Source organism: Ambystoma mexicanum, chromosome 1p, assembly GCF_040938575.1.
Source record: "Ambystoma mexicanum isolate Mex_15411 chromosome 1p, UKY_AmexF1_1, whole genome shotgun sequence".
In the NCBI taxonomy this organism is placed as follows: Eukaryota; Metazoa; Chordata; class Amphibia; order Caudata; family Ambystomatidae; genus Ambystoma; species Ambystoma mexicanum.
The window spans coordinates 1,478,424,573-1,478,448,750 of record NC_090921.1 but is presented as its reverse complement, the minus strand read 5'-3'; the positions used below and the strand labels follow the sequence as shown (position 1 = coordinate 1,478,448,750).

At 44.4% G+C, this 24,178-nt stretch overlaps 1 protein-coding gene across 2 annotated transcripts in view; it reads right to left on the bottom strand.

Annotated features, from left to right (window-relative positions):
* Nucleotides 1-24,178, bottom strand: part of IQGAP3 (IQ motif containing GTPase activating protein 3) — a 1,503,259-nt gene that overhangs the window by 736,367 nt on the left and 742,714 nt on the right. For both annotated transcript variants that reach the window (XM_069607146.1, XM_069607147.1), the window contains exons 22-23: nucleotides 21,746-21,815; nucleotides 20,668-20,876 (exon numbers count right to left, since the gene is read on the bottom strand). In XM_069607146.1, the coding sequence (XP_069463247.1) occupies nucleotides 20,668-20,876; nucleotides 21,746-21,815 (279 nt within the window). The remainder of the gene's footprint in view (nucleotides 1-20,667; nucleotides 20,877-21,745; nucleotides 21,816-24,178) is intronic.

Below are 24,178 nucleotides of genomic sequence, written 5' to 3'. Positions count from 1 at the left end.
GGCTGTGGCAGGTCAGGATGGCTAAGCCTCGAGAGGCTCCCATGCTTTGGCTTAATGTTCAGTGGGGGTCGGGGGGAGGAGATCAGTAATGGCAAATTGGGGCTGTCGGGAGTTTGGGTGTTATTGTTTGCTTGTTGGGGGAAGTGGGTCTGATTGTTGGGTTTATCCTTGTTTGATACGGATGGGGATGGATTAGTTGGCCGGGAATTGCCGACGACACACAACTCGAAGCCTATATTTGTCCTAGCATGGCTCGAGGAGGGGGCAGAGGCTTATGGAGAGAAGGGAGGCATTGGGGGAACCCTGTTGGTCCTGGGACGGTGGGTTTCACGGGCTCCGTATAGGGTGGCTGGCGTTGTGATCTGGCTGCATTATGCTTGGGCGGTCCAAGACCTTTGTCACTCGTGAGGAAAGGGGTTTATGAGATTTGGGGTTGTTTTACTGAGGTGGAAATGTTCAAGGGAGAAAAGAACGAAGATAATTTTTTCGAAATAATCTTCGGTCTTTTCTCCCCTCAACATTATCCACTTCCCCAAACCCCTACCCACACCCCCAACACACCCCTACCCACACCCCTACTTACCTTGCATCTGACTTGCTCTGTCCCTGCGACGCCTGTTTCCTTTCACTTCCGTGATCAGGAACTGGCGCCGCAGGGTCCATTTCTTTATTTATTTTTTTATTTTTTTTCGTGTCAGCTGAAGGGGTGTCCTCAGCAAAGCCTGCTCACTATACTGTATAGTGAGCGGGATGTTGCAGGGACACCACAGCAGTATTTTTTTTTTTACCGAAGAACAGCTGCGGGGCACACCCCTGCAACCCCCGCTCAGAGTCTAGCAAGCAGAGGTTGGGGGGATATTGAAAAGACCTCCCAACAAACATTTGGTAGGTAGATCATTTGGTTGTAACTTATTTCTGACTTCTGGTTGGGTAGGTCTTTTTGGCCGAAACCCTTTATGATGGGGAGTATACTAAGCTCCAGAGGTGGTGGTCAGCGTTGAGACTTGGCTACGCCAAGCTTGGGTGTCATATAGCGGGTGTTCATTGCATACAAGGATAATGGCAGATAAGGGGATTACATGCATGACTTGGAATGTCCGTGGCCTGAACTGCCCCCCAAAAGTGAGAAACGTCCTACTTTATATGCAAAGACACTGTGTGGACATTGCGCTACTTCAGGAGAGACACCTATCGCAATCGGGGGGAGGCTGCGCTCGTGTTAGGGAGAATTCTCTGTTTAGGCTGAATTTCCTAACCTAGTGTGTCCCCCAGCAGCTTTGCTGGATTTCTGGAGTTTGTTTTTTTCTCCTGCCCAGAGTGAGACTCTTTCTCCCACTCTTGGACATGATTTATGGTGTTCCTTTGACTGTTAATGTGTTTTATGGGCTATGGGGTCCTTTACTCCATAGGGTCTCATGTGTTTTTACTATGTGTTACACAGCACCCTCCGTGAGCCGGCACCACTTAGCATGTTTGATTGACAGCTAGGCTGAGTGAATGGGGGTGTGCTGCATAAAAGCAGGGCTTTGGGGACTGGAACTTCAGAAGTCACCACAGGACCTGAGAATCCGACGAGGGAGAAGCTGAGCCGACCTACCACGACGACACCACCGGTGGAGCCCTGCGGAACCGACTCACCACTTCCCGACAAAAGAGAAGATCTCCCGGCTGGAGAGGCTTCTTCCCCTGACTGGTGGGCACAACCAGTTTACCTTCTTTTCCTCGCATCCCAGGACGTCTTGTGGTCGAATTGCCCGTGCCAAGCACCCCGGCAACCGGATAGCCACTTACCACTGGACCGCGAATAAAAGGACTGCTCCTTTTACCTGAGAACTCCGCGGCTGGTTTCTTCCCTGGCAGTGCAACGGACTCCTCTCATCCTCCCCGACGAGATCCTCTCTTCACCCGGACAAAGCACCGACTTGCATCCGCTGCCAGGAACAACTGCCCCCGCTGGAGTATTCTCACCACTTTAAGTTACCGTGTCCGCCAGCCCTCCCTTTCTAAAGATGGCTACAAGGTAATAATAATCCCTTAACCTTCTGGACTGGGCTGGCCGCCTTGACCATCTAACTGGTCCCTTTCTTTGGTCCAACTCTTTCTGAATCTTTTCAAGACTTTGGGTACTTCAACCGTGTGACCTTCGACACATTTCGTTCTGATCCTCTTAAAGCGGATCCGCCCTTCTGAACTCTAACTTCACGGTTTTACTTTGCCTTCCTCTCTTGTTGTGTTCTTGTTGGGATCCGTTTCAATTTATACCCTGCTTTTCTCTCCCTTTTTAAAACAAATCATCAGAGTGCCATCTGCGTTAAGCGCTCACCGCTGTCTGAAAATAAGTGGGGCTTTACTTAAGAATTGTCTAATATTCTTTTAAGGGAGTGTATATCTTTTAGTGAACGTGTTTTTTTACTGCTTAACATTAGTGCCTGTGTTTCTTACTAGATGTGGTTTTAAATAAATAATTATCTCTTTTTTACACCAAGCTCTGGTCAGTGTTTACTTGTTCTACTGTGCTCTTTTGACCTATTGTGAATACTCTGTATACTGCCTAACTCTTATTGAGGGAGGTCTGACTGCTCAGCCACAGCTACCAAGTGAATCTGTGTGGTACAGACTGCTACCAAGTGGGTTTACTGCCAAACAACTGTAGTCTTAAATCTTTTGCAGTGGTCCCAGAGGGAACTGCACAGGTTTCTGCCTAACAGCTCGCCAAATCATGGGGTTGCCACAGGTACTTTTCCTCGTACTCTATGTACTCCCGTAGGCTGGGTATTCTCATTAGTAATACACTTGGGTTCCAATGTATGAGGGTAGTGAGGGGCGCAGAGGGTAGGGCCTTTAACCTTATGGGTCAGAAAAAGGGCCAGGGATTCACCTTTATGAATTACTATGCACCCAACACCGACTCGCTGGATACCCTTGAATTCATTGAGGGTCATCTTAGGAATCTCCCGGCGGGCATGGTTTATTGGGCGGGTGATTTTAACGCCGTCATGAGAGATCCACTAGACAAGTCGGGTACTAACATTAGAGGGGGGGCGGTAGACCAGGCCCACCCAGGAATTACACCACATCTGTAAAAACATGGGTCTAGTAGATATATGGAGTGAGTGTCATGGCCTGGAAAAGGGGTACACATTCACAGCGTCCAGACTGGATTTCTTATTAATGTATGCAGGCAACTCGGGCTGGGTTCAGGGATGTAGGAGTCTGGCGTGCACACCTTATTGGACCAAGTTCCGGTTGTGGAAGGCCTCTTAATGCCAGGGAAGTGGCAGGAGCTATCACTTTAAGGGCGAGAGTTTGAGAGACCTAGTATTTAGGGAAGAAATACTAGAAGGGATTATCCATTACTTTCAGGAAAATGAGGGCTCTGTAACATCCGACATCACCCTTTGGGAAGCCTTCAAATGTGTCATCAGGGGGATATGTATTGCTAAGGAGGCAGGCGTTCTCAAGGCCATTAGAGCAGAGTTGGGGCTTACGAGGCTAGGTTGAGGGAGTTGGAATTAGCAGAGGGGCTCCTTTTGGACACTGGAATGCAGGCTAGATTCCATGAGGTATTGGGTCCGTTTAAGGAAGCTACAGATCGGAAAGTCAGGTTCCTGCACAGGAATGCAGTAGTGCGTATGGGGACAGACAGAAAATTGCCAGCTTAATGGCTAGGCTGATTAAAGCCGTATCCTCTTAAGCACATATAGGTGTTGTTGCGAACCAGGAGGGTGAGCTTCAGCAGACAGACAAAGGGATTATGGGGGAAATTTGTTGACTTTTATAAGTCACTCTATTCCTCAAGGCTTACAGCAAAACGTGAAGAGATTGAATACCACCTGGAAAACATGGACCTGGACAGGCTGGGACAGGAAGAAAGAGCGGCATTGCAGGCACTTAACAGAGCAAGATGTGTGGGTGGCTATCAGGGCACTTCCTGCAGGTAAGGCAGCTGACCCAGATGGGCTTTCGGATGATTTTTATCAAGCTTATACAGAACACTTGGTTCCTCACTTGCTGCGCATTTATCAGCAGGCTATATATGATGGGGCACTACCCGGGCCATTGAGGGAGGCGGTGGTCACCTTACTCCTAAAACCAGATGAGAATGCTGATAGTTGCTCCTCCTACCAACCAAATTCCTTGATGAACTTGGACAGTAAAATCTTGGCCATGGTGTAGAATAATAGGCTCTACCAGATTATGCCAAAATGCATATTACCTGTTCAAGCGCGATTCATTCCAGGAATGTCAACGTCATACAGGCTTTGCAGAATTTTCAGTCTTTTGTCGATCCTTGACCAAAGTACACTGGTGGTCGCGGCCTTACTTGATGGCGAGAAGGCGTATGACTCCATTAAGTGGTTATTTTTGTTTTACTGTTCTGAGGCGCATGGGGATGGGAGAGGATTTTGTGGTTGCTTTGTTCCACAAGCACCCTGTGGCACGACTTTAGGTAAATGGTTGACTTTCTGACCCTATCTCAATGGAGATGGGTGCGGCAGGGATGTCCGCTGTCCCCCATGCCATTCGCAATCGCGGTCGAGCCCATTCTGAAATGGTGCGCCCCAAGCATATAGACAAGGGGGTGTCTATTCACACATAAATTGGTCATCTCACTATATGCCAATGATTTGATTATTTTTTTATCACGGATCCGGAGGCAAATCTGGCCCCTGCCATGAGGGACATCCTGGTTTTTGTCAGTTTCTCTGGATTCCACGTCAAGCCTTCAAATCAGTGCTGTTCTCCATGACTAGCGGGACAGAGCCATTCCAGGAAGAATTCGATTTCAAATGGCATGCGGAAACCCCTCGATATCTGGGGGTTATGGTGGCAAGATCACCGGAAGTGCTCCTTCAAAAAAACTATGGGGAGAAACTGGCACATACGAAGACATTACTGAGGCGGTGGCTGAAGCTGCAGTTGTGTCTATATGGGCTCATATCAATAATTAAACTGGTGATACTACCCAAATTTCTCAATGTATTCCATTTCTCTACGTATTCCTCAATGTGCCGATTCTGGCTAAATTCTTTAAAACTCTGAAATCCACGATAAAATATCTGGCAGGGGAAGCAGGCACGGGTATGGTGGGAGAAGCTGGTGGTCACTTTGCGTGACTTCATATCAAGGAGGTCTCTTTGCAAAAGCGGTCCTTCATTCAGTCCATAATTTACATTTCTGGTACTCCCTCCTCCAAATTCTTACTGCTTTGGGAGCCTATCTAATGAGAAATACATGGGAGGACACAATCCATTCGAAGATCAAGTTACTTACCAACTGTAACTTTCTTTCGATTGGATGTTCCTCCCACGTATTCCTCATCGACCCTCCCAACCTACCCCTCCGTACAGTTTGTGCCAGTTGCACTCAAACTTCCTTATGAGCCTGAGGACTTTAAAGCCTGATCAACTGATGTGACCGTGAACACCGTAAAAACAGATCTGAGGTAATGAGCGCGGCTCGAGCCCTTTATACAGCGGATGACGTCGACGCTCGACAGTGGCCCTCGAGGGACTACGAATCCACGGCCTCGAACACAGCGCCCACTGGTGAAAAAAAAATTCCGAAGCAGCAAAGCTGGAAGACAAGATATCTAAGATGAGGAATACGTGGGAGGACACACGCCTTTCCAACAGGCTAGCATTTCAAAGACAGGAAAGCAAATGAAAAGGGCAAGGGAGGTCCACTGCTCAGCATGAAAATAGTCATTTTTTTCTGAAAATTCTGAAATTTGTTTCATGAAGTCACGCTCGACAGGTATGACGTCACACGTAAAAAGGACTTAAGAGGAGAATTTAAACAGCGAGGAGAACTCTGTGCCTCTTAATGTATTTACTCAATATTCAAGACAGACAACTCAGATTAGAGGTAAGTGGAGGACGAGAACTGTAGCGGCATATGAAGAACATAATGATGGGACAGACAGTCTAATTGAGAATTCCTTCATGGATAGGACTAACAAGAGGAGAAAAACGGTTTATAAGACCACTTGATAAGGAGGAGAAAATACAGGACAATCTAGATATATGAAAAACTCAATAAGCAAGACAACAGACTTCCCATTGTGGCATAATGAGAGCGATAAGGTTGGGAGCGCTCAAGCAGAAAATAGTTATATTATCTCCCAATACAGATTGATTTGAGACATAATTGTAAGGAGAAAGGTTAGTTAATAAGTATTCTGGAGATTGTAAATTAGCTGAAAAAATTAAAAGCTTAAGGGGATGTAACAAATAAGATTCTTTTATTATTTTAGGAAGACAGAAGTTTTCCTCAAGGACGATTGGTGCGAAACACGTAGACTAACGGGGCGATCATAGAAATGAAAAACTCCACATACAGCTTGGTCTGTTGATATGAGCCGAAGAAATTGAAGAATCATTCAATTGCAAACATTTACGTGATTGACATTTGTGTAGAAAATTTTCAATTTATTTTTAAAATATTTTTGGGAAATGAGAAAAAATGATAAATGTGAAGAAAGCATGATTTGTTAATTGATGAATTTAAGTTGTAGTATAAACTACATTAAGTAAAATAAATTGTTTTTGAATGACTAATTTAGATATAAAGGAAGGAGTTTCCTCCGATTAGAGTGTGTCTGGGAATTCTCATAAATGTTATGGGACACATTTCTTATATCTTTGGACCTGAGGATCTCTGATAGTCAACAGATCACCACAGAAACACCAGAAATATTAAGAATTATTGGAATTATTGAAGATTGATAATGGAAGCTAGAGTGCGCCCTGCAAAACAATTACCACTATGTCCTCCAGGCACAGTATGGAGGAACCAAAAATCAACATGGACCTGGAAAGTTGCAGCCTTCTGGGAACTAGCAGTATAGCCAGCATAGCCAGGAAAGTATACAACAGATCCCATTCCAACTCAATCCTCAAGGCATCCCAAGCAGAGCTGCCAGTCGTGGCTCAAAACCACTTGCACTTCATGTTCACACTGGAAGTGAATAGGTAAACATGAGAAATGCCCTACCGCTCACCCCCTATCCCCTGTTGGGAGAACGCTGCCACATCACAACTTTTGGACAGACCTGCCACTCCCGTGAGTTGGAAGTCTGTCTCTTCGAGGCACCTGCAATTATGTTCTCCATATGGCCACATGAGCTGCCGGAGACCTTGCCAGAGGATAGAACCACATCACATTGTTTCTCTGCACAGAGGCAAGGAGCCCTCGCCAACTCCTTTGCACCATACTAAAAAGGGAAAAAGCAACCAATACCAGCCTGATCAATCTCATGTCCAACAAATTGATAAGCTCCCAGTCTTCGGGAGGGAGATCAGTGGCACAGAGTCCAATCTTGTTGGTGAGTGCCCCATCCTTTCAGGGATGCATCCATGACCATGGTCAGTTGGGACCAGGATTGCAAAAACATTGCCCCCTTTAGTAGGTTCTTTCTCTGCTTCCACCATTCCAGGACTCAGGACACTTTCACTGAGACCCAGAGACGAACAGAGGTGCGTCCCAAAAATCAAGACCACTCAACTGAGATGCCACTGTAGCAACCTCATGCGTAGCTTGGCTTCTGGCACTACAAAGACGCTGCAGGCCATAAGAACCAGCAAACACAGAAAAGCTGAGTTAAGATCTTTTTCCTGCAATTGGAACACATGCACCATCTGGGAGATTTTCTGTACTCTAACATCAGGCGGCAAGGCCCTACCCAGGCAAGTGTGCAAGACCACCCTGAAGTGTAGGGCATGAGAAGGCAAAATTTGAGATGTACTGAAGACCTGGGAGAAGCCAAATCTATGCAACAGGCTGCACACATCAGGTACAAATGTGCTAGCACCTGATCTAAGGACTGTGCTCGGACGAGCCAGTCATCCAAATATGGAAAGATATGGCTGTCCTAACTTCTAAGGCAAGCCTTTAACACTGCCGGCAGCTTGGTGAAGACCCAGGTTGCCAAATAAAGGCCGAACAGAAGAACATTGAATTGGTAGTGGCAGTTCCCCACTCTAAATCCCAGGTGCTTCCTGTGGATAGCACATGAAGTAGGCATCCTGAACATCCAGGGAGACCAGAAAATCCTGCAGGTAATGGGACTGAGGAATCTGGGCTAGTGTGACTGCCTTCAACTTGTCTTTGCCTAAAGTAAGGTTCAGATCTGAGATGGGGTGTAGACCCTAGTCGTCCGGCATCAGAAAATAAGTGTAATACCAGCCCTTTCTTTGTTGTGAGTGCAGTACTAATCTATGGCCCCCTTTCGCTAGAAGCTACCGAACCTCCTCTAGCAGCAATTGGTTGGCAGGTGGATGGTCTGGAGGTTGTTGAGCAAAAGGGGGGGGGGGAAACAGTATTTCGGATGAGCGATCTGTAAGGCCCAGGTATGGGAAGTAGCACGGATCCATATTCCTTGCCGAACCGGGATATTCAACCTCCAATAGGGGAGTGATGCTGGAAGTCCCATTTATAGGGTCTTTCCAACATGGACTGCAGAGGGCACAGCAGTGGTTGATAAAGCTCCCATAGGGTCACCGCCTTCCTTCAACCCCTGTTGGGGCAGTGGTGCATTTGCTTGCTTAAGAGGGTGTGACCTCTGCCTCTCAGGGCATGTGAGGTAAAGGTGTGAAAACCCCTGTCCATGTGGGGGTGGGCAGGATGCTGCTGCTGGACTGCCAGGCTCAAAGATGTTGCAGTTGCCTTCAAAGATGGGAATTATTTTAATGCAATTCATTGGACTTCATAGAAAACCTGGTGTTGCCGTCAAAGGGCAGGTCCAGATGTTTTGCCTGGACACCCGGGGCAAAACCTACAGTTCATTGCGAAGAGTATCTCTACAGTACTGTCCCAGTGGCCATAGTCCTGGCATCCAGTTGGCAGTTTCCTGGCCCGATAGGAGAATTTGGCAGGAATCCTCCTTGCCATCCTTCATTAAGGCTTCAAAACCATCCTTCATGCCACTTGCAGGGATGTGGACCGCCACCTTTGAAATAACTGACCAAAGTCCAAATCAAAATGAGGACAGGGCACCAGAGTCATTGATCTATCTCAGGCCATGGCTTGCTGAGCAAAAAAACATTGTACCCAGGCATCCAACCTCTTGCTCCTCCCATCCAATGGCAAGGAGTGGAAGATGTTTTAAGGTTTGCCATGGTGGCCTGGACAACTACACTTTCAGTTAATTCTTGGGTGGACAGGAACAGTGGGTTCGAAGGTGCTGGCCTATGCTTTTTGGCTACGTCCAGGTCAACAGTTACAAATTAGGCCCTCTTATACCATAGTTCAAGGACTGGTGCTTCTACTGTCTGTTTAAAAGGTAGTAGGGTCCATTTCTTCGGGCCAGCACCCAGAATGTGCATCAGCTCAGACTGCAGCTTGGGTCGAGAGCGCAGATAGCCCCACAGTATTAACCACTTTAGTCATCAGATGCCGAGAAGGAGCAGGGAGCATGTCTATTTCTGGAGAGGTGGCCAGAACACTTGCGTCGAGAAGATCAGTAGCAAGCACCACCAAATCGCCTTCCTCGCCTTAGAATTCCCCTGGGAAGCATGTAACTTCCCTGTAGGAAGGTGTAGGGGTTTCAATGCAAAGCAAATGGGGCCCCCTTCATTAATGTCCTCTATTTGGGACTTGAATGCACCCAGAGGGTACAGCGCAAACTAACGAGGAACTCCAGCGTTATCAGCATCGGTCGTTGCCCCAGCGATTAATGTTGAGGTTGGATGACTGTAAGCAATATTCAATCAACACTACAGCTAAGTCACTGCCTAGTCTGGGATGCTGAGGAAAACCCTTATTGATGTATTTTTATATCCAGTTCAGTACTCTGGATGACAACCCTTGTATAACACCCCCCTCTTAGAATCCCCCTGACCCCACTGAGCCAAGAAGTAGGTTTGTTTTGCAAATTAAAAGGTTTATTTGGACAATTCAACAATATATATCTATCACACTTTATAAATAAATTGATAACTGATATCACACTTCAGAATATGACCGTGATCAACAATGGATAATGTTACAGGGGTACACTGATTTGGTTACTTAGGAGTAGTGTAGAGGATGAGGTAGCTGAAAATGCTTGATGGTTTCAAGGAAATCCAAGGTGGAATAAAATGCAGTACAGAAATAACTTATGATTTTAGCAAAAGGTAATATGATCACTTTCTTTTGACAATTCACTCCCCCCCTATGCAATACAAGAAACGGAAGGAGAGCACACAGTCTTCAAGAATCCCAACAACTCACACTTTATAATGCAATACACAGTTCCAGTTCTCCCAGCAAGTTTAGGGAAAACAGGGATGAGTTTTAAACACAGGCGAATTACTTTAATGTAGTTTGCAAGGAAGTGAAAAGGTGCTAAAATTGCTTTTAATTCCCTCTAGAGGTTCAGGGTAGGTGATGGCTACTTTATATTAGTTCAGGCTCACTTTAACAATACTCTTTGAATGATTAGCAGATTGCAAACGAATTTTAGCAAAGAGAGGCAAAAAGCTGCCGATTTCTACAGATGAAGAAATCGGGCCAAATCGCAAATCGTGGTAAATTTCGCGAGTGCGTAAATCGTGATTGCGGAAAGAGTATAAGTTCGTTAGAAAGCCTAGATTCTAGATGAAAGTTAAATCTCGTTCCTAGCACAAACGGTTCCAGAGATACGGACGATTTAATAAAGGTAGATTTTCGGATTTAAAGTAAAACTCAAAATGACAGGTGACAGCTTGCAGCTGCAGAATTGACAGGTGACCGTTGTGCAGCTTTAAAAATGACAGATGACACGATTTCTAGGAGGCTGTTCTACTTAGGTTAAAATAGTTTGGATTAGATTATTTTAACTAAGAGATTGGTTCTGCACAGTTCTGCTAGGTACTCACAATATCAATTTGAAATAGGCCTCGTCATGGTCTGGTCAGGTTGGACGGGACTTCCGGCGGGTGGTTCTGAAGACCCGGCTATCTGGGTCAGCTCTGCTCTCTGGGTCCGTCAAGCACCGGATCTGCTCACAACGGTCTGGTTTGTGGTTCTCTCGGGTTCCGGATACAGCACTGCTTTCTGGATACTGCTACAGGTTCTTGCAAAAATTCTTGGCAAAAATTCAAACAGCTCACTGTTGAATAGTTTGGTTGGTTTTGAGGCCTGCTGAAGAGGATTCAGCTGGTGGATTCAGGCCCCTCTGCTACAAATTCTGGAGTTAATTTCTGCTACAGGTTCTGGAGATTGATGGATTTGGAGTCTGGATCGCTGGATGGGAAGTCGTCGGTCAGCATGCTCCGCAGCAAATGGAATTGAATGTCTCTACCTGTCCCAGCAGTCTCTTTTTATGTGTTTTGAAAATGGGTGTGTGCCTGGGCCTAGCTAAGCCTGCCCCTCTCACTTATCATTGGTCAAGCTTTCCTCTCTCCCTTGATTGGGGGGAAGAAATGGAGTGTCAGAGTGATGCTGTAGGTTTTATGGTCAGAGGAACCTCCCCTTGTCAAATTGCACACAAATCTATTTCTGATCCAAATACATATTTATCTATGTACGATTTTTCTCATATTATAGGTCCAGTTTACATATTTTCTGTAGCACCAAACCATCCGATCCCTGTCTTTCTACGATGTGTCCACTGATGACAGAATTCTCCCCTTTTCATCCAGATAACGACCTCTAAACCTTTCCAGATTTTACACAAATGTGCACCAGGGAGATGGGTTTCAGATGATAAAGTGTCAGATATTTAACATGCATACATTTGGAGTGAGACCCTATTTTCCACTAGCAACCACCCAGAATACACCACAGGGTCCTAACGCCTCTTAAAACGTGCACAGAAAAATCACAAGAACAATGATATTAATCATAAAATTTTGACCACTCCGCACTATGCGTTATCTATCTTTTTAAAATTATGCTCTGGTCAAAAAGGGGTGTGGCTTCCCCCATCACAGGGTGGAATAACGGGTTTATCCACTTCCCCCAAGCTCAGCTGGCTAGCAGAGGCACTGCCCCTCCCAATTTTCCCAAGAGGAAGCCACTTTACCGCCCCCCCAATATAACATTTGCCTGATTCCAGGACAAGGCTTTGTTCAACCTCCTGCAGTCTGCAGGTCCCCTCCCTTAATTCAATCAGGGAGGTGTGAGCTCCTTTTGGCAGGGGCAGCAGGATGCAGCCAGGCCTGGGAAGAGTGGCTGAGCAGGTTTCTCCTGTCGGGGGTAGTTGTCGGGCAGAATCCAGTTTCATTAAGCCAGGTTTCAGCTAAATGTCACTTTTTGTTCCCAGTTTAAATCAAACTTACAATTTTTACATATACATTAAATAATTACTTCCTTCAAGTAATTTCAGAATATAGTTTTACATTGTATCCACCTCTTAGCAAGTCTTTCCTTGGTCTGGTTTTGTTTCATTTGTTCAGTTTTACACAAAAGTCTGGTGGTTTTAAAACGCCGGCTTTCTGATAGTGGTGAGTACCGGTAATGCAACCATTTTTGGGATTAAGAAAATGAATTCCCCACAGTTCCGAGTTGCTTTTTTGCAATCAGCATTGCAATTCCAAATGGTTTCAGGCTACTGTGTGTGTAGCCCAATGGTGGTTTTAGGCAGTGCCCTCCTGTGCTCACAACATAGGCAAAAATGGGTGGCAGCCTATTCTTCATGTTTTCCCTGTGCACTCTCTGGGGAGTTCTGGCCATCATGATGTTTTCCATGCCAGTACTGCACAGTTTTATGGTAGGGCTTGGATGCATGGGTAAAAACATCCCACATGACCAACGCCCAAAGACGGAGTTGTGAATACTAGAGGCAGGTTTTTGTCTGTCTTGAACGTGGCAGAGCCCAAGGCCATACAGTCGCCTGATTTTGCAGTGTCTTTGCAGGTTCATCAGAGCGCCAAAGTTGCCGCTGAATCCACTGGTGCTTTGGCAAAGATGTTAAACATCTTAAGCCAGAAAGCCTCCCATTCCTCTGGAGTAGATGCTGGGTAGGGAAAGGTAACAGAGGTGCCTGGAATTCAGAGAATTCCCAAAATGGTTACACTTTCCTTGAGGAGGAAGCGAAAGAAGATGCTTAGAAGATCCACCAGGTGAATTAAATCTCACATACCGCTTCTTTTCCTTAACAAACCAGCAACCACTCTTCAGTACGTTGTGCAGCACTCTGCAACTTTCCAACAAGTCAGTGTGTCACCTTTATCCTTGTGGAGGAGGAAGATTAACACTTTTTCCACCCGTCCATGAAGCGCTTTGGGGTGCATCGACTGGCACGACCCGCAATCCTGAATGTCTGGCAACTCACTGAGGCAGTAAAGACGGATCCTGTGGTTATCCGCGACAGACATCTGGCATCCGCAGTCGACGCAGGGTTTAAAACTAGAGGACTTCTACAGATTCGGCATATTGTCAACAAACAAGAAGCCGGAAAACAAACAACAATGTTACGCAAGTGAGCAGAGGGCACAGAAAAAAAGAACTAAGGACACAGGGTGTGGGCCTCAATATATATATTGACCCCAACATCATAACCGTTGCAGGGCACATAGGAGCATCTGGCAGAGCTGGTATGGAGTTGTGCTACGCCCCCTGGTAGTGGAAACATTTCCAAAGAGCAGCAGCGCTGGGGAGATACAGATGAGGAATCCCTAGGAGGAAAGAATCCATGAGAAACATATCAGTGCCCTAACAACCAGTGAAACGAAAGAGGGGCACAAGAGAGGTGTGTTGCTAATGGAGGAATAACAAGCATAAGTCCTGACATTGCTACCACAGGTGAGTCATTTTAATAGGGGACCACGGACCACTTTATTCTGAGGTGTTGAGATTCATAAGCATACAACATTCAGGAACAATGACTAAATTGTCTCAGATTAATATGTTCTGTGGAACTGTCTGCTCAACTAGTGTCCAAAAATTAGCCACATTTACCTGTTCCATGCAACTATCCATGGAAGGGCCATTGATTCCAGCAATAATGACTGGGCCTCTTAATTGACTCAGAAAGGGAATCTACACTATTCCAAACAGGCATCTGCCAGTCACAAATGGATTCAGACTTGCTACTGCCCCAGTCCTAGGATACATACACCCAGTGAGCAAATATGTTGACTTCATTCCAAACAAATGGGGACAAGAGATAGTCATGAGAGCCCACTGAGATCTTTGAGGAAAAGAAAAAACAATTACCTCCATTTTGTGAACAGAGGAGTCAGCCGAAGTGGATCCAAGCCAAGTAAAATAATTTCCACCAGTTGGAAACCATCTTACACAAAGAAAAGGCAACCACCTGCAAAACCATATGAAAGAGATTGCCCCCCATTGTTGTGATATAATCTTACTACGATCCAGGTGTGGTTCTCGACCTCTGCGGAGTTTGAGAATGACTCTGAGGTCATTGATGGGGAGGAGACCTCTGCAGATGACACCGTGTCCTGGGGGAGCCACTAATAAAGTGTATTTACCTTGAGTACACTTTCTGCCTGCGCTGCATACTTCTTAACAATTGGCAACAAGGAAGCCCGAGAGCCCCCAAGAACCATTGGTCGCTTCGAATAAAGATACATCCTGGTGAAGAGACCCCAATATTATGTATATCAAATCAAAACTTCAATTCCAATGAAGGTCTTGCAAACACCGTACCCTTGATATTCAATGAAAATACTGAAATGCTTATAGGATTCAAACACAGGATTGTGTGGAGAAAGAGGAGCAAAACCAATTCTGCACAAGATTAGGAAATTCCTGTGGGAACAAGAGATGCATTACATAAGGAGCCAACAAGATTCTGCGATCAGACGATAATTGAACCCATAGAGTCCTCTGAACATCTATCACCCGTAGTAATCTTGCGAAAACCTGACAACTTCATAAGGATATGTGTGGACCTTAAGGATCCAATAACAATATTTGGATATACAGACATCCTCTCCAAAAGATAAATTAAATGTTGCCAACAATGAAACAAGCTAAATATTTCTACACGCTTGACTTATCAGAATATTATCAAGTGGCATTAGATGAAGGCTCTAAACACCTCATATCGTTTTTTACTTTGCTGTGGGCGTTTAAATATCGATGTATGCCATTCGGTCTAGCATCGGCCGCAGCTCTATTTGAAAGAGTAATGCAACAAACTTTTAGTGGTCTTGATGGCGTATACTATTATGAATTTATGTGATCACTGCGCCGACGAAAAGGTCGATGCTAATTAGGGCGCAGCGCAGTGATCCAATAGATCACTTCACCCGCATCCCCCCACCCTGCATTCCCCTTTCCCGACCCCATCACACTTTCCTTTGTGCCACCTACATGCCTCTATCCATGTGTCATCAGTTCCTCCCACTAACGTGGGTCAGAGCTGACGCTGCAGGGCACATTTATTTTTCACCACTTTCCTTTCTCCCCGCTTACCGCAATGGTAAGCAGGGGCCACCCCTGCAACCCCTGACTCCCGTTACTGCGTTCAAGGAGAGCGGGGGACACCCCTGCTCTGCTTGGTCGCAGTAGTGGGAGTCGGTATTTTGTGCACCCCCAGAGTCACAGTGACTGCGGGGGCGCACAGAGGAAAAGCGCAGTTTTGGTACTATTCCCTATTTTCAGGATGACATTCTCCTTGCAGCCATGACAGAGGAAGAAGACGAGGCCAAGCTATTGGGTGTGTTACAAGTAATACAAGAGAAAGGGCTCACACTCCGGATTGATAAATGCAAGATTAAAGTAAAAGTAGTAACATATCTAGGACACACTATCAACTCTGAGGTAGTAAAACCTAAGAGGAACTGGTTTTAGTCAATATCAAATATTCCTGCTCCCACCAATAAAGACCAACTGAACAGTTTCCTGTGGATGGCGGAGTATTATTCAAAATGTGTGCCACATTTTTAGACAAAACTCAACACTGAGGACTCAAGAAACAATGTGTAAGGTTCTCATGTCAGCTAAGTATCAAAAAGAATTAAACATTCAGCACCACAGCTCAAAATATCACAGTAGATGCCAGTAACCGATTGGGTGGTGTGTTTGAACAAATACAGGAAAATGGAATAGTACCCATTGCTTTTGCCTTGCGTGTTCTTAAAAGCAGCAGAGCTGAATTATTCAACAAAAGAAAAGGAGGTTTTGTATGGAAAGTAGATACTAGACCACTTTATGAGTTTCCTATGGGGGGTCTTCCTGTTGTGGTCAAAGCAGACCATAAACCACCTATACACTGATGGAACTTGATATTATGCAGTTCAATGTAAGGACAGTGTACACACCAGGAAAAACTAATGTCATAACAGATTGTTTATCCAGGCTGCCATGGGGTGATGATGAACAAGACCGAGATCAAAATGAGGAGAAAAAGAAGGAATGCATCATTGCACACTTTGAGCTAGGAATATATAATGAGGAGTGGTCAAGGGCATCTAATGATATGGAACAGAACCTTTTAAGTCAAGCATTACAGGAAGGATGGGAGAAAGTTCTCTCAATGAATACGCTCAAATTCAAAATGAGATTGTTGAAGATTCGGTATGTGTGTTCAGAGGTGAACGCCATCGCACCTGTTGGTTTAAGGAAGAAGATTATGAATTTAGCTCACGAAGGGCATCTGGGAAGAAACCGCAGAAAAAGATGACTCAGGGAGCGCTAATGGTGGCTTGGTGGCTGGGAATGTGGAACAAGATTGAGGATATAGTACAAAAATCCACCTTGAGTGACAAGAGCAAGAAAAAACAGGGTACACTGCTACAACGAGTGGAAATTCCAAACATGGTTTGGAAAAAATTGGCCATAAACATCATGGGACCCTTTGAAACCTTAGAGGCAAAGAAAATGCATGAGGTAGTAGACTACGCATCAAAGTTGGTTGAGTGGGGAATAATATAGGACACTATAACAACCGGAAAGAGTCAAATTTTTGGAGGATGTATTCAGCAGAGAGGTGATCCATAGGAGGAAGTATCAGAAAATGAAGCACAATTCCCATCGGATGAAATGCAGACGTTTCTGAAGGATGGCCTATAGAGCACAGACGTACTTGTTTATGTCATCCAATGGGCTGGTAGAACGTATAAATAGATTTGTCAAGAGCATAATCCAGCTGGCTCTGGCAAATTCACTGCCTTGGAAAGATACTCTGAAAGAGGCACCCAATGCGCACATAATGACTAATTTCACCACTGAGGAGGAACCGTTTGTTCTCATTATGAGATGAAGAGCAGCGTTTAACATTTTAAGGCCACATGGCTACCTGTTGGTCACAAGAAAAGAATGGACATTGAAGATATGGTCAACAGAGTAAGAGGCAAAAAAAAAAGATACCAAGAGTATCAGGATTGCAACATGTACACAAGAGAAGCTGAGTTTAAAGAAGGGGATTGGGTGTGCGAGAATGAACCCAGGCGGGTTCAGAAGGGTTTCTCTAAATTCAGGAACACAAACGATAAGGCAACTAGAAAATGTGTGATTTTGGACAATGGGAGAAGATGGTCGTGCAATCATCTTGTGAAATCATCTAGAGATGGCAGATCAACTGATGTGACGCATACTGTCCGAAGGAGAATTCCAGCCCCCGAACTGAGACAGTTTATGGAAGATACGGGATCACAATCAGGGAGTAATAACTCCGGTGGAGTGATGCCTTGAAGGGGTAAAGGAGTGGCACCCCGAAGGAGCAAAAGATATGCTCCGAACTTCAAGAGTGACTATGTGTATTATTGCCCATATCCTTTTACTTAGTGATTCTTTCCCCATATGTCTCTCTCGACTTCCTCCTATTCTTGTTTCTTTTCTTCTCCTTTTCTCTCCATTTGCCTTTGTAATTTTACCCCATTTTGGGGAGATGTGGTTCTCGAACTCTGGAGAGTTTGAGAATGACACTGAGGTCAGTTATGGAAGGAGACCTCTGCGGATGACAGTGCATCCTGGGGGATCTACTAATAAAGTGTATTTATCTTCAGTACACTTTCCACATGCAGTGCATACTTCACATCACCTGTTAGGTAAGAATTGGTATAGTAACACTGTGCGAGACTAAACAACACTCATCGACTTGGTATTAGGTAACCAACCTTTTGGTATAGGTCTGTACTACTCAAGTTGGTAGTGTGACTGAGCAGCCAGGCCTATCTCAAGAGGGGTAAATGAGAGCTGTAAAGCTGTAGCAATGAAATTCACAAATACAAGTAGCCAAGTAACACTTACACTCAAGGTTTCAGTTATAGTTATTTAACATCCATTTTTAAATAGGCGTTCTTTAAAAAGGGGCAAGATATCCATCAACAGCACAAGTTAGTGGATACTCTTTGGATATGCTTTTTACACCCTTCCTACACCCAGAGGTGACTTCATTAACAAGGACATTAATGGCATTTATATATCTTTAGTTATACTTTGCAGATTCTGACGTTGCAGAAAGGAAAGGTTAAAGGAAGGAAACAAAGGTTAAACAGGTTCTCAATATATGTCAAGACAACCATCTTCCAATGAAATCTAGACAAGCCTTTCCAAGCAATACAGTCTAAAACAAGTTACCACCTATGAGGGACAGAAATATCAGTCTCAATGGACTGGAAGAGTCTGCAGGGAGCCAGGACAGCCAAAGTCAATTGGAACACAGTCTATGGAGCTGAGGCACTTCTTAGATAATAAAAGTCTTGCACAAAGTTAGAGAGTTTTGTAGAAATCACTTGTAGGGACACAATCTGTAAGCCTGTGAAGAGCCGAGTTGGAATCAACTCCAAGGTAAGCCACTGCAAGTCTCAACTCAGAAAAGCACAGCTGAAAAAGGACACCAAGGTATGTACCCCAAGTCTAAACAGTACCTCTGGTTTGAAGAAAATTGGTTCAGCTGGATTCTGTCCTGTTGCAGCGGTGCAGATCCTGGGTTCTTGAGCCTCAGTCGCGGGGACAAGAGGGAGGACGTCTGGAGGGATCCTGCGGTAGCAATTTGGAGGTCGTCTGCAGCTATGGGCTCTTTTGGGATCAGCGGCACTTCGCGGTTTCAGCACTCAGTAACCGCACCACTGCGGATATCGGATACCGGTTGGGCTTCCTTCACTCCTTGGGTCCTGCACTCTGGTGAGGGGACTCTAGCTTTGATTATCCTGCTTTTGGAGGGTCCTTAGGAGACGCCTGGAGCTTCTGGCAGGATTGTATAAATTGTACTCAACTACAGATTTTGAGACGCCTGGAACTCGGTTCTTGCAGCAGCGAAGAAGTACAGCCAATCAGGGAAGATGGACCAGTGGAGTTCATCTCTGGGTTAGTTGGTCCCACTAACCCAAAGGAAGAGGTCGTCCCTTCTAGAGCTTCTCTTGTCGATCAGAAAAAGATCACCGGTCACATCAGGAAAGGGGGTTAGGGGGGTCCTCTAAGAACTGGTGCTGGGCAGCAGTGGCCCAGCTCATAGGGCTTATAGGAATACTTCAATAGAGCCGCTGTGGCTTCTGGACTTGCCTCTAACACTCATGGAGTCCATCACAAAATCTTGCAAGACTTCCTGAACTCCCACACGATGGGGGAATCTCAGGCCATGTTGATTTCATGGCTATAAAAGGCCAAGCTCACATATGCCTGGTGTTCCAGATTCTCTGGACACCCAACTCATCTCCTATTAAAGTTCTGCTCAGAAAATCTGGCGAATCCAAACCAAACAAATTCAACTTTGCAGATCTGGGAATTGGGAACAGAGTAACCCTGACAACTCTATGGAACCAACTCTGCAAACCTGACTCAATTCAGCTAGAACCTAAGATAGGTGCAGATCATTCTTGAACAAACATTGAGACAATTGTGGGGGGGCGAGGGGGGAATAAATGGAAACTTAAGGTGAAAGTGTGAAGTGAAACACTATTTTCTAGGTCAACATTGGGGCGTTCAAGTAAGACTTCAGCTTGGTGGTCTCTGGGTATTAATATTGATTCTAATGATTGGGCTTTTAACAAGATCCAAGTTAGAGTCTTGTTTGAGCATATTGCTGGTCTTCCAAATGCCCTTAACCCTGAAATTAGTTATGTGCACCTGTGAATGTTTATGTATAGCAGAAGGCTTTATCGTTTGAAATAAGGGCTGATTGTAAGGATTACCTGGTTCCTCTGGCACCTCACTAAATAGAGAATTATTTTCCACACTATTGGACAATATTGAAATCCACAAACTTAATGCAAGAACCGATTCTGCATGTTAAAGATTGTTCACCACCAATGACTTCTTCTACTGTACGATTTAGGAATTTGTCAGAGGAAGTAATAACACACATAAAACTGAACACCAATCTAAGATTTACTTTCTCCCTAAGAAACTCTGAATCATCACTCCACATCGCTTGGGAGAAAAGTAATTATTTCACTGGTATGCAAGCCTAGAAGTCGTAAAATACAGTGTCCCAACTAACTTTAAGAGTGCCTGCCACAAATTGAAGAGCGGATAAACTATGTAGCCAGTCTGTCAGCATGTATAACTTCGAACAAGATCTTAAATCCTGCAACAATGTTTGGGGTGCATCTTTGGATTTGTGAGCCAATTGGCCACAAACCTCTGGACAATGGCTGCATCAGGGACATCTGCGCTTCACATCTTACTTTTTATTTCTTCTATAATGCTTCCAGAGATTTCAGTCTTTGCACTACATAAAATCATGGTTCATATTGTTTAAGCTTTGTTTTAACTGGAAAGAGTTAATTGAGAGAAGTCAAGATCAAAAATCGCAAACAAAAAAGAAAAATCAAATTCTGTTCCGCTTGCCTGCAGAGTGATCCTGTTTTTCACCAGAAGTCCAATCTTGATGTCCATAATGTTTAGGTCATTTTCCAACTGCTGGTTGGAACGGATTTTCCTCACCACTTCTTCACGTAGCTTCATCACTTCCAGCTCTTCCCAGAAGTCATGTTCATTCTGCTCCAGCAGGTGGGCAAACTTACGGAGAGCACTTAATGGTGGATTCCTGGCATGGACTGAAAGAAGCAACACTAAGCTGTTGGCCAAAACACCAATATATTATATTCCAATGATGGTCAAAATAATGATCAAACTTGTAAGAACATATATGTTAAATTCTAACTAGCAAAATTAATTTGCATATTATGGCAGATCAGGTGCTAAGGTTATAGCAGCCAAGAAGTTTTAAATTTCACTTTGGAGTAATACTATCAGAAGAAAAAGGCCAAAAAAATGGCGTTCGCATAATCCTAAGTGAGGACAATTTCTAGCCAGGCCCTTAAATTAAAAATAATGAAGTTCCATGCAGAACCCACAGATTTTGAATTCTATAAGGTTCTGCTTTCTTAACCTTCCAAACATTATTTTATGAACACAAAAAGTATATTCAGAGCCATTTTAGTGAAGCAATCAGGCTTCAATTGGTTGCCTCCTTTATTTTAATTCACTTATTTTTGGGAAGCTGGCCTTGAGTTTAGAAATTCATTTGTAATGCACTTTTTATTTCTTTCACGTCCCCACTAGATCCTGCCACTGTAAACACAGATTTGTGTTCTCATAGGTATTGTACTGTATTTGCACTTTGCATCCAATACCTTTCCATTGAATGCATCGAAAAATGATGCATCAAATGCATGTTCGGGTTTAATTTTTATTGTGGTGGGTTTTAAAGGGTTAAAAATGCGGGGTAGGAGGGACCCCCTCCCAAAAAGAAAAATAAATGCATTAGATTCATATTTTGTACTATTACCTTCAAAGCACAAACCTGCAGCAGATCGCCATATGTACCTCAATTAGCATGCAGCGTACATACGTCGACAACGACCAAATCATAAGTTAGTAAAGAAATATGGAAAAGCATGCTCAAACTGGAAAATCCACTTACCCAGCATTCTGTAGTCACCCCTGGCTTTGTTGGCCCTCACAAATGCTTGGATTTTGATTATAGAACGAACCTATAATGACAGATCAAACATTTAATGTAATGCACTAGCTTAAAGGATTTCTTCACTCTTTACAGACTGGAGAGACACCTAGGCCTTTTTCCTAGTATCCGGACAAAAGCAGACGGTTAAATCATCAAGAAAGAACAAATAAGGTAACATTTTCAGCAGTGTTATTCCACTGGACTCAACCTATTTTCATAACCACTAGAGGATGAGATGAGACTCCTCAATGACGTTTATAAACAGAGTCCAAAGAACTGACCTGTTCCACACAGTTTTTCAGTTCGCAGAGGACAAGGAAGAAATAGTTACTTACCAGCGGTTCTTCAGCGTAGGTATCTTTCAAAGATTAGCACTCTTGAATAATCCCCAGACAGATTGGGAAACCTAATATCAATCTTCCCATCGCATGTAATTTTTGCAGCACTTTATTTATTTTTCATTTATAAAACGCTTAATACCAGCGAGTAGTTTCTAAGCGCAAGATTGGGATTCGAACCTGTGTCGCGCCAAGTTGTCTTGCTTCCAAGACGAACAGGTTGCCCCGGAGCCATCCTTCCACTCCAGCTTACACCCAAGCACTGAACAAAGAATAATAAATATTGATACATATTAAATAGAGTAAAATGGGAAGGTCAGGAGGGGTAAGATCTAAAAAAAAAGAGTGGAAGAAGAGTGGGAGCAAATTAAAGAAAAGACCAAGAGCATGAGAGTATTTTCGGGGGCAGAGGCAAGAGAAAACAGAATTCTGTCTTGGAGCAATGGTTGACTGGGACCACTGAGGCAATGGTTTGATTAGGTCTGGACGGTGGAATGAGGGAAGTAGAGCAACAAGGGGCCAGAACATAAATACACTAATAAAGGTGCAATGAAAACTCTACTGTAGACATGAGCGCAATTTAAGGGGGAAAGAGGGGTCTGTTGCCCTCCTTCCCCTCCCCCAACTTTGGTGGCACTGCTGATTAATCACTCCAACCAACTCTCATGTAAAAGCCACTCTTATCAAACTGTTATTCTAAATAAGAATGCAACACAACTAAAGATAAACGTTGATCAGGTACCCCCTCACCCCAGAGTCTCCACAATAGAACCCGGTTACTATCAGCCAAACCCATACAAAAGGGTACATTAAAATGCATGTTCATGGTGTACCATTATACACTCAAAGTTGACACACACAACTACATTCACATGGTGCACCATTACACCCTAAACCCACACTAATAACTTTGCTGGTGTACTATGCACACCCAAAAAACATTAGCATAAATGCACAACCCTAGATCACAACACGTGACAGTTCAAAATCGATTTGCAATTTCAAATAAACATTTGAGAAAAAACTACATTTTAACAACTGAACAAACTACATTGCCTTAATTTGCTTTTCATTCAATTGATACCCACTCTACTGCTCATCCGCCCACACCAATGCTAACTACACCAAGCATGCACGTAAATGATACAGCACATAATAAACATTATTAGTGGTTTAAAGTTTCTGCCAAATTCACATCACACTACACAACATTTCTAGTAACACTTATCAATGGCTACTTCGATTTTGAAATGCATTCCCAACAAGTTCCAAATCAAAATCAATGTTCCCCTGGATAGTCGCATTTAAAACTTGATCCGATTCCAAACATCAGAAACATAGCCTCCCAATACTTCCAGCCGCTGGGAACAATGCTTCACAAAACAAGTCTCAAAACAAGTCACTCCGATGCAAATGTATCATTACGCTGTGTTCACCAGCTCAAGAGAAACAGCTGCTGGCGATACCTCGCCAAATAACTAAAAAACAGTTGCATAGCTTTGCCACAGCTCCAGCACCGCCTGGAACCATTTGGCAGGTAGGAGTACGAGCTATTATAAAACAGAAATGGCATCCATAACCTTGCGTAACAGTCCCGTCATCCTGCTCCACTCTCCTAAGATGCTCCTGATGATAACTTCTGCGAACATCACAACGAACAGAATGATTTCAAGGCCCTTGCTTTACCAAAGCTGCTTCATTCCTCCAAACACAGCAAGGCTTCCAAACCATCACCATCCTGCACACCAGACCAGCTGACGCCATCTCTACCCCAACAAGCATGAAGGGAGACAGAACTCTGCACCACCAAGGGCAGCCTCGGAAACTACTCCTGCAGTCCCCGCAGGCAGGCCAAAAAGACCCCCATGAGCTCCGCTACAACGCTGCCGCCAAAGTACCTGCACATCCTTGTCTGCGCTGGCACCATCACTGGGGCAACGCCAGCCTTCCAGCCTCTTCCTGCCCACCTGCCGAGTGTCCTTAGACAATGAGGACTGCTTGGATTGCTGCGTGTCACAGACAGAGAAATTACTTACCATAATGTTTTTTCTAT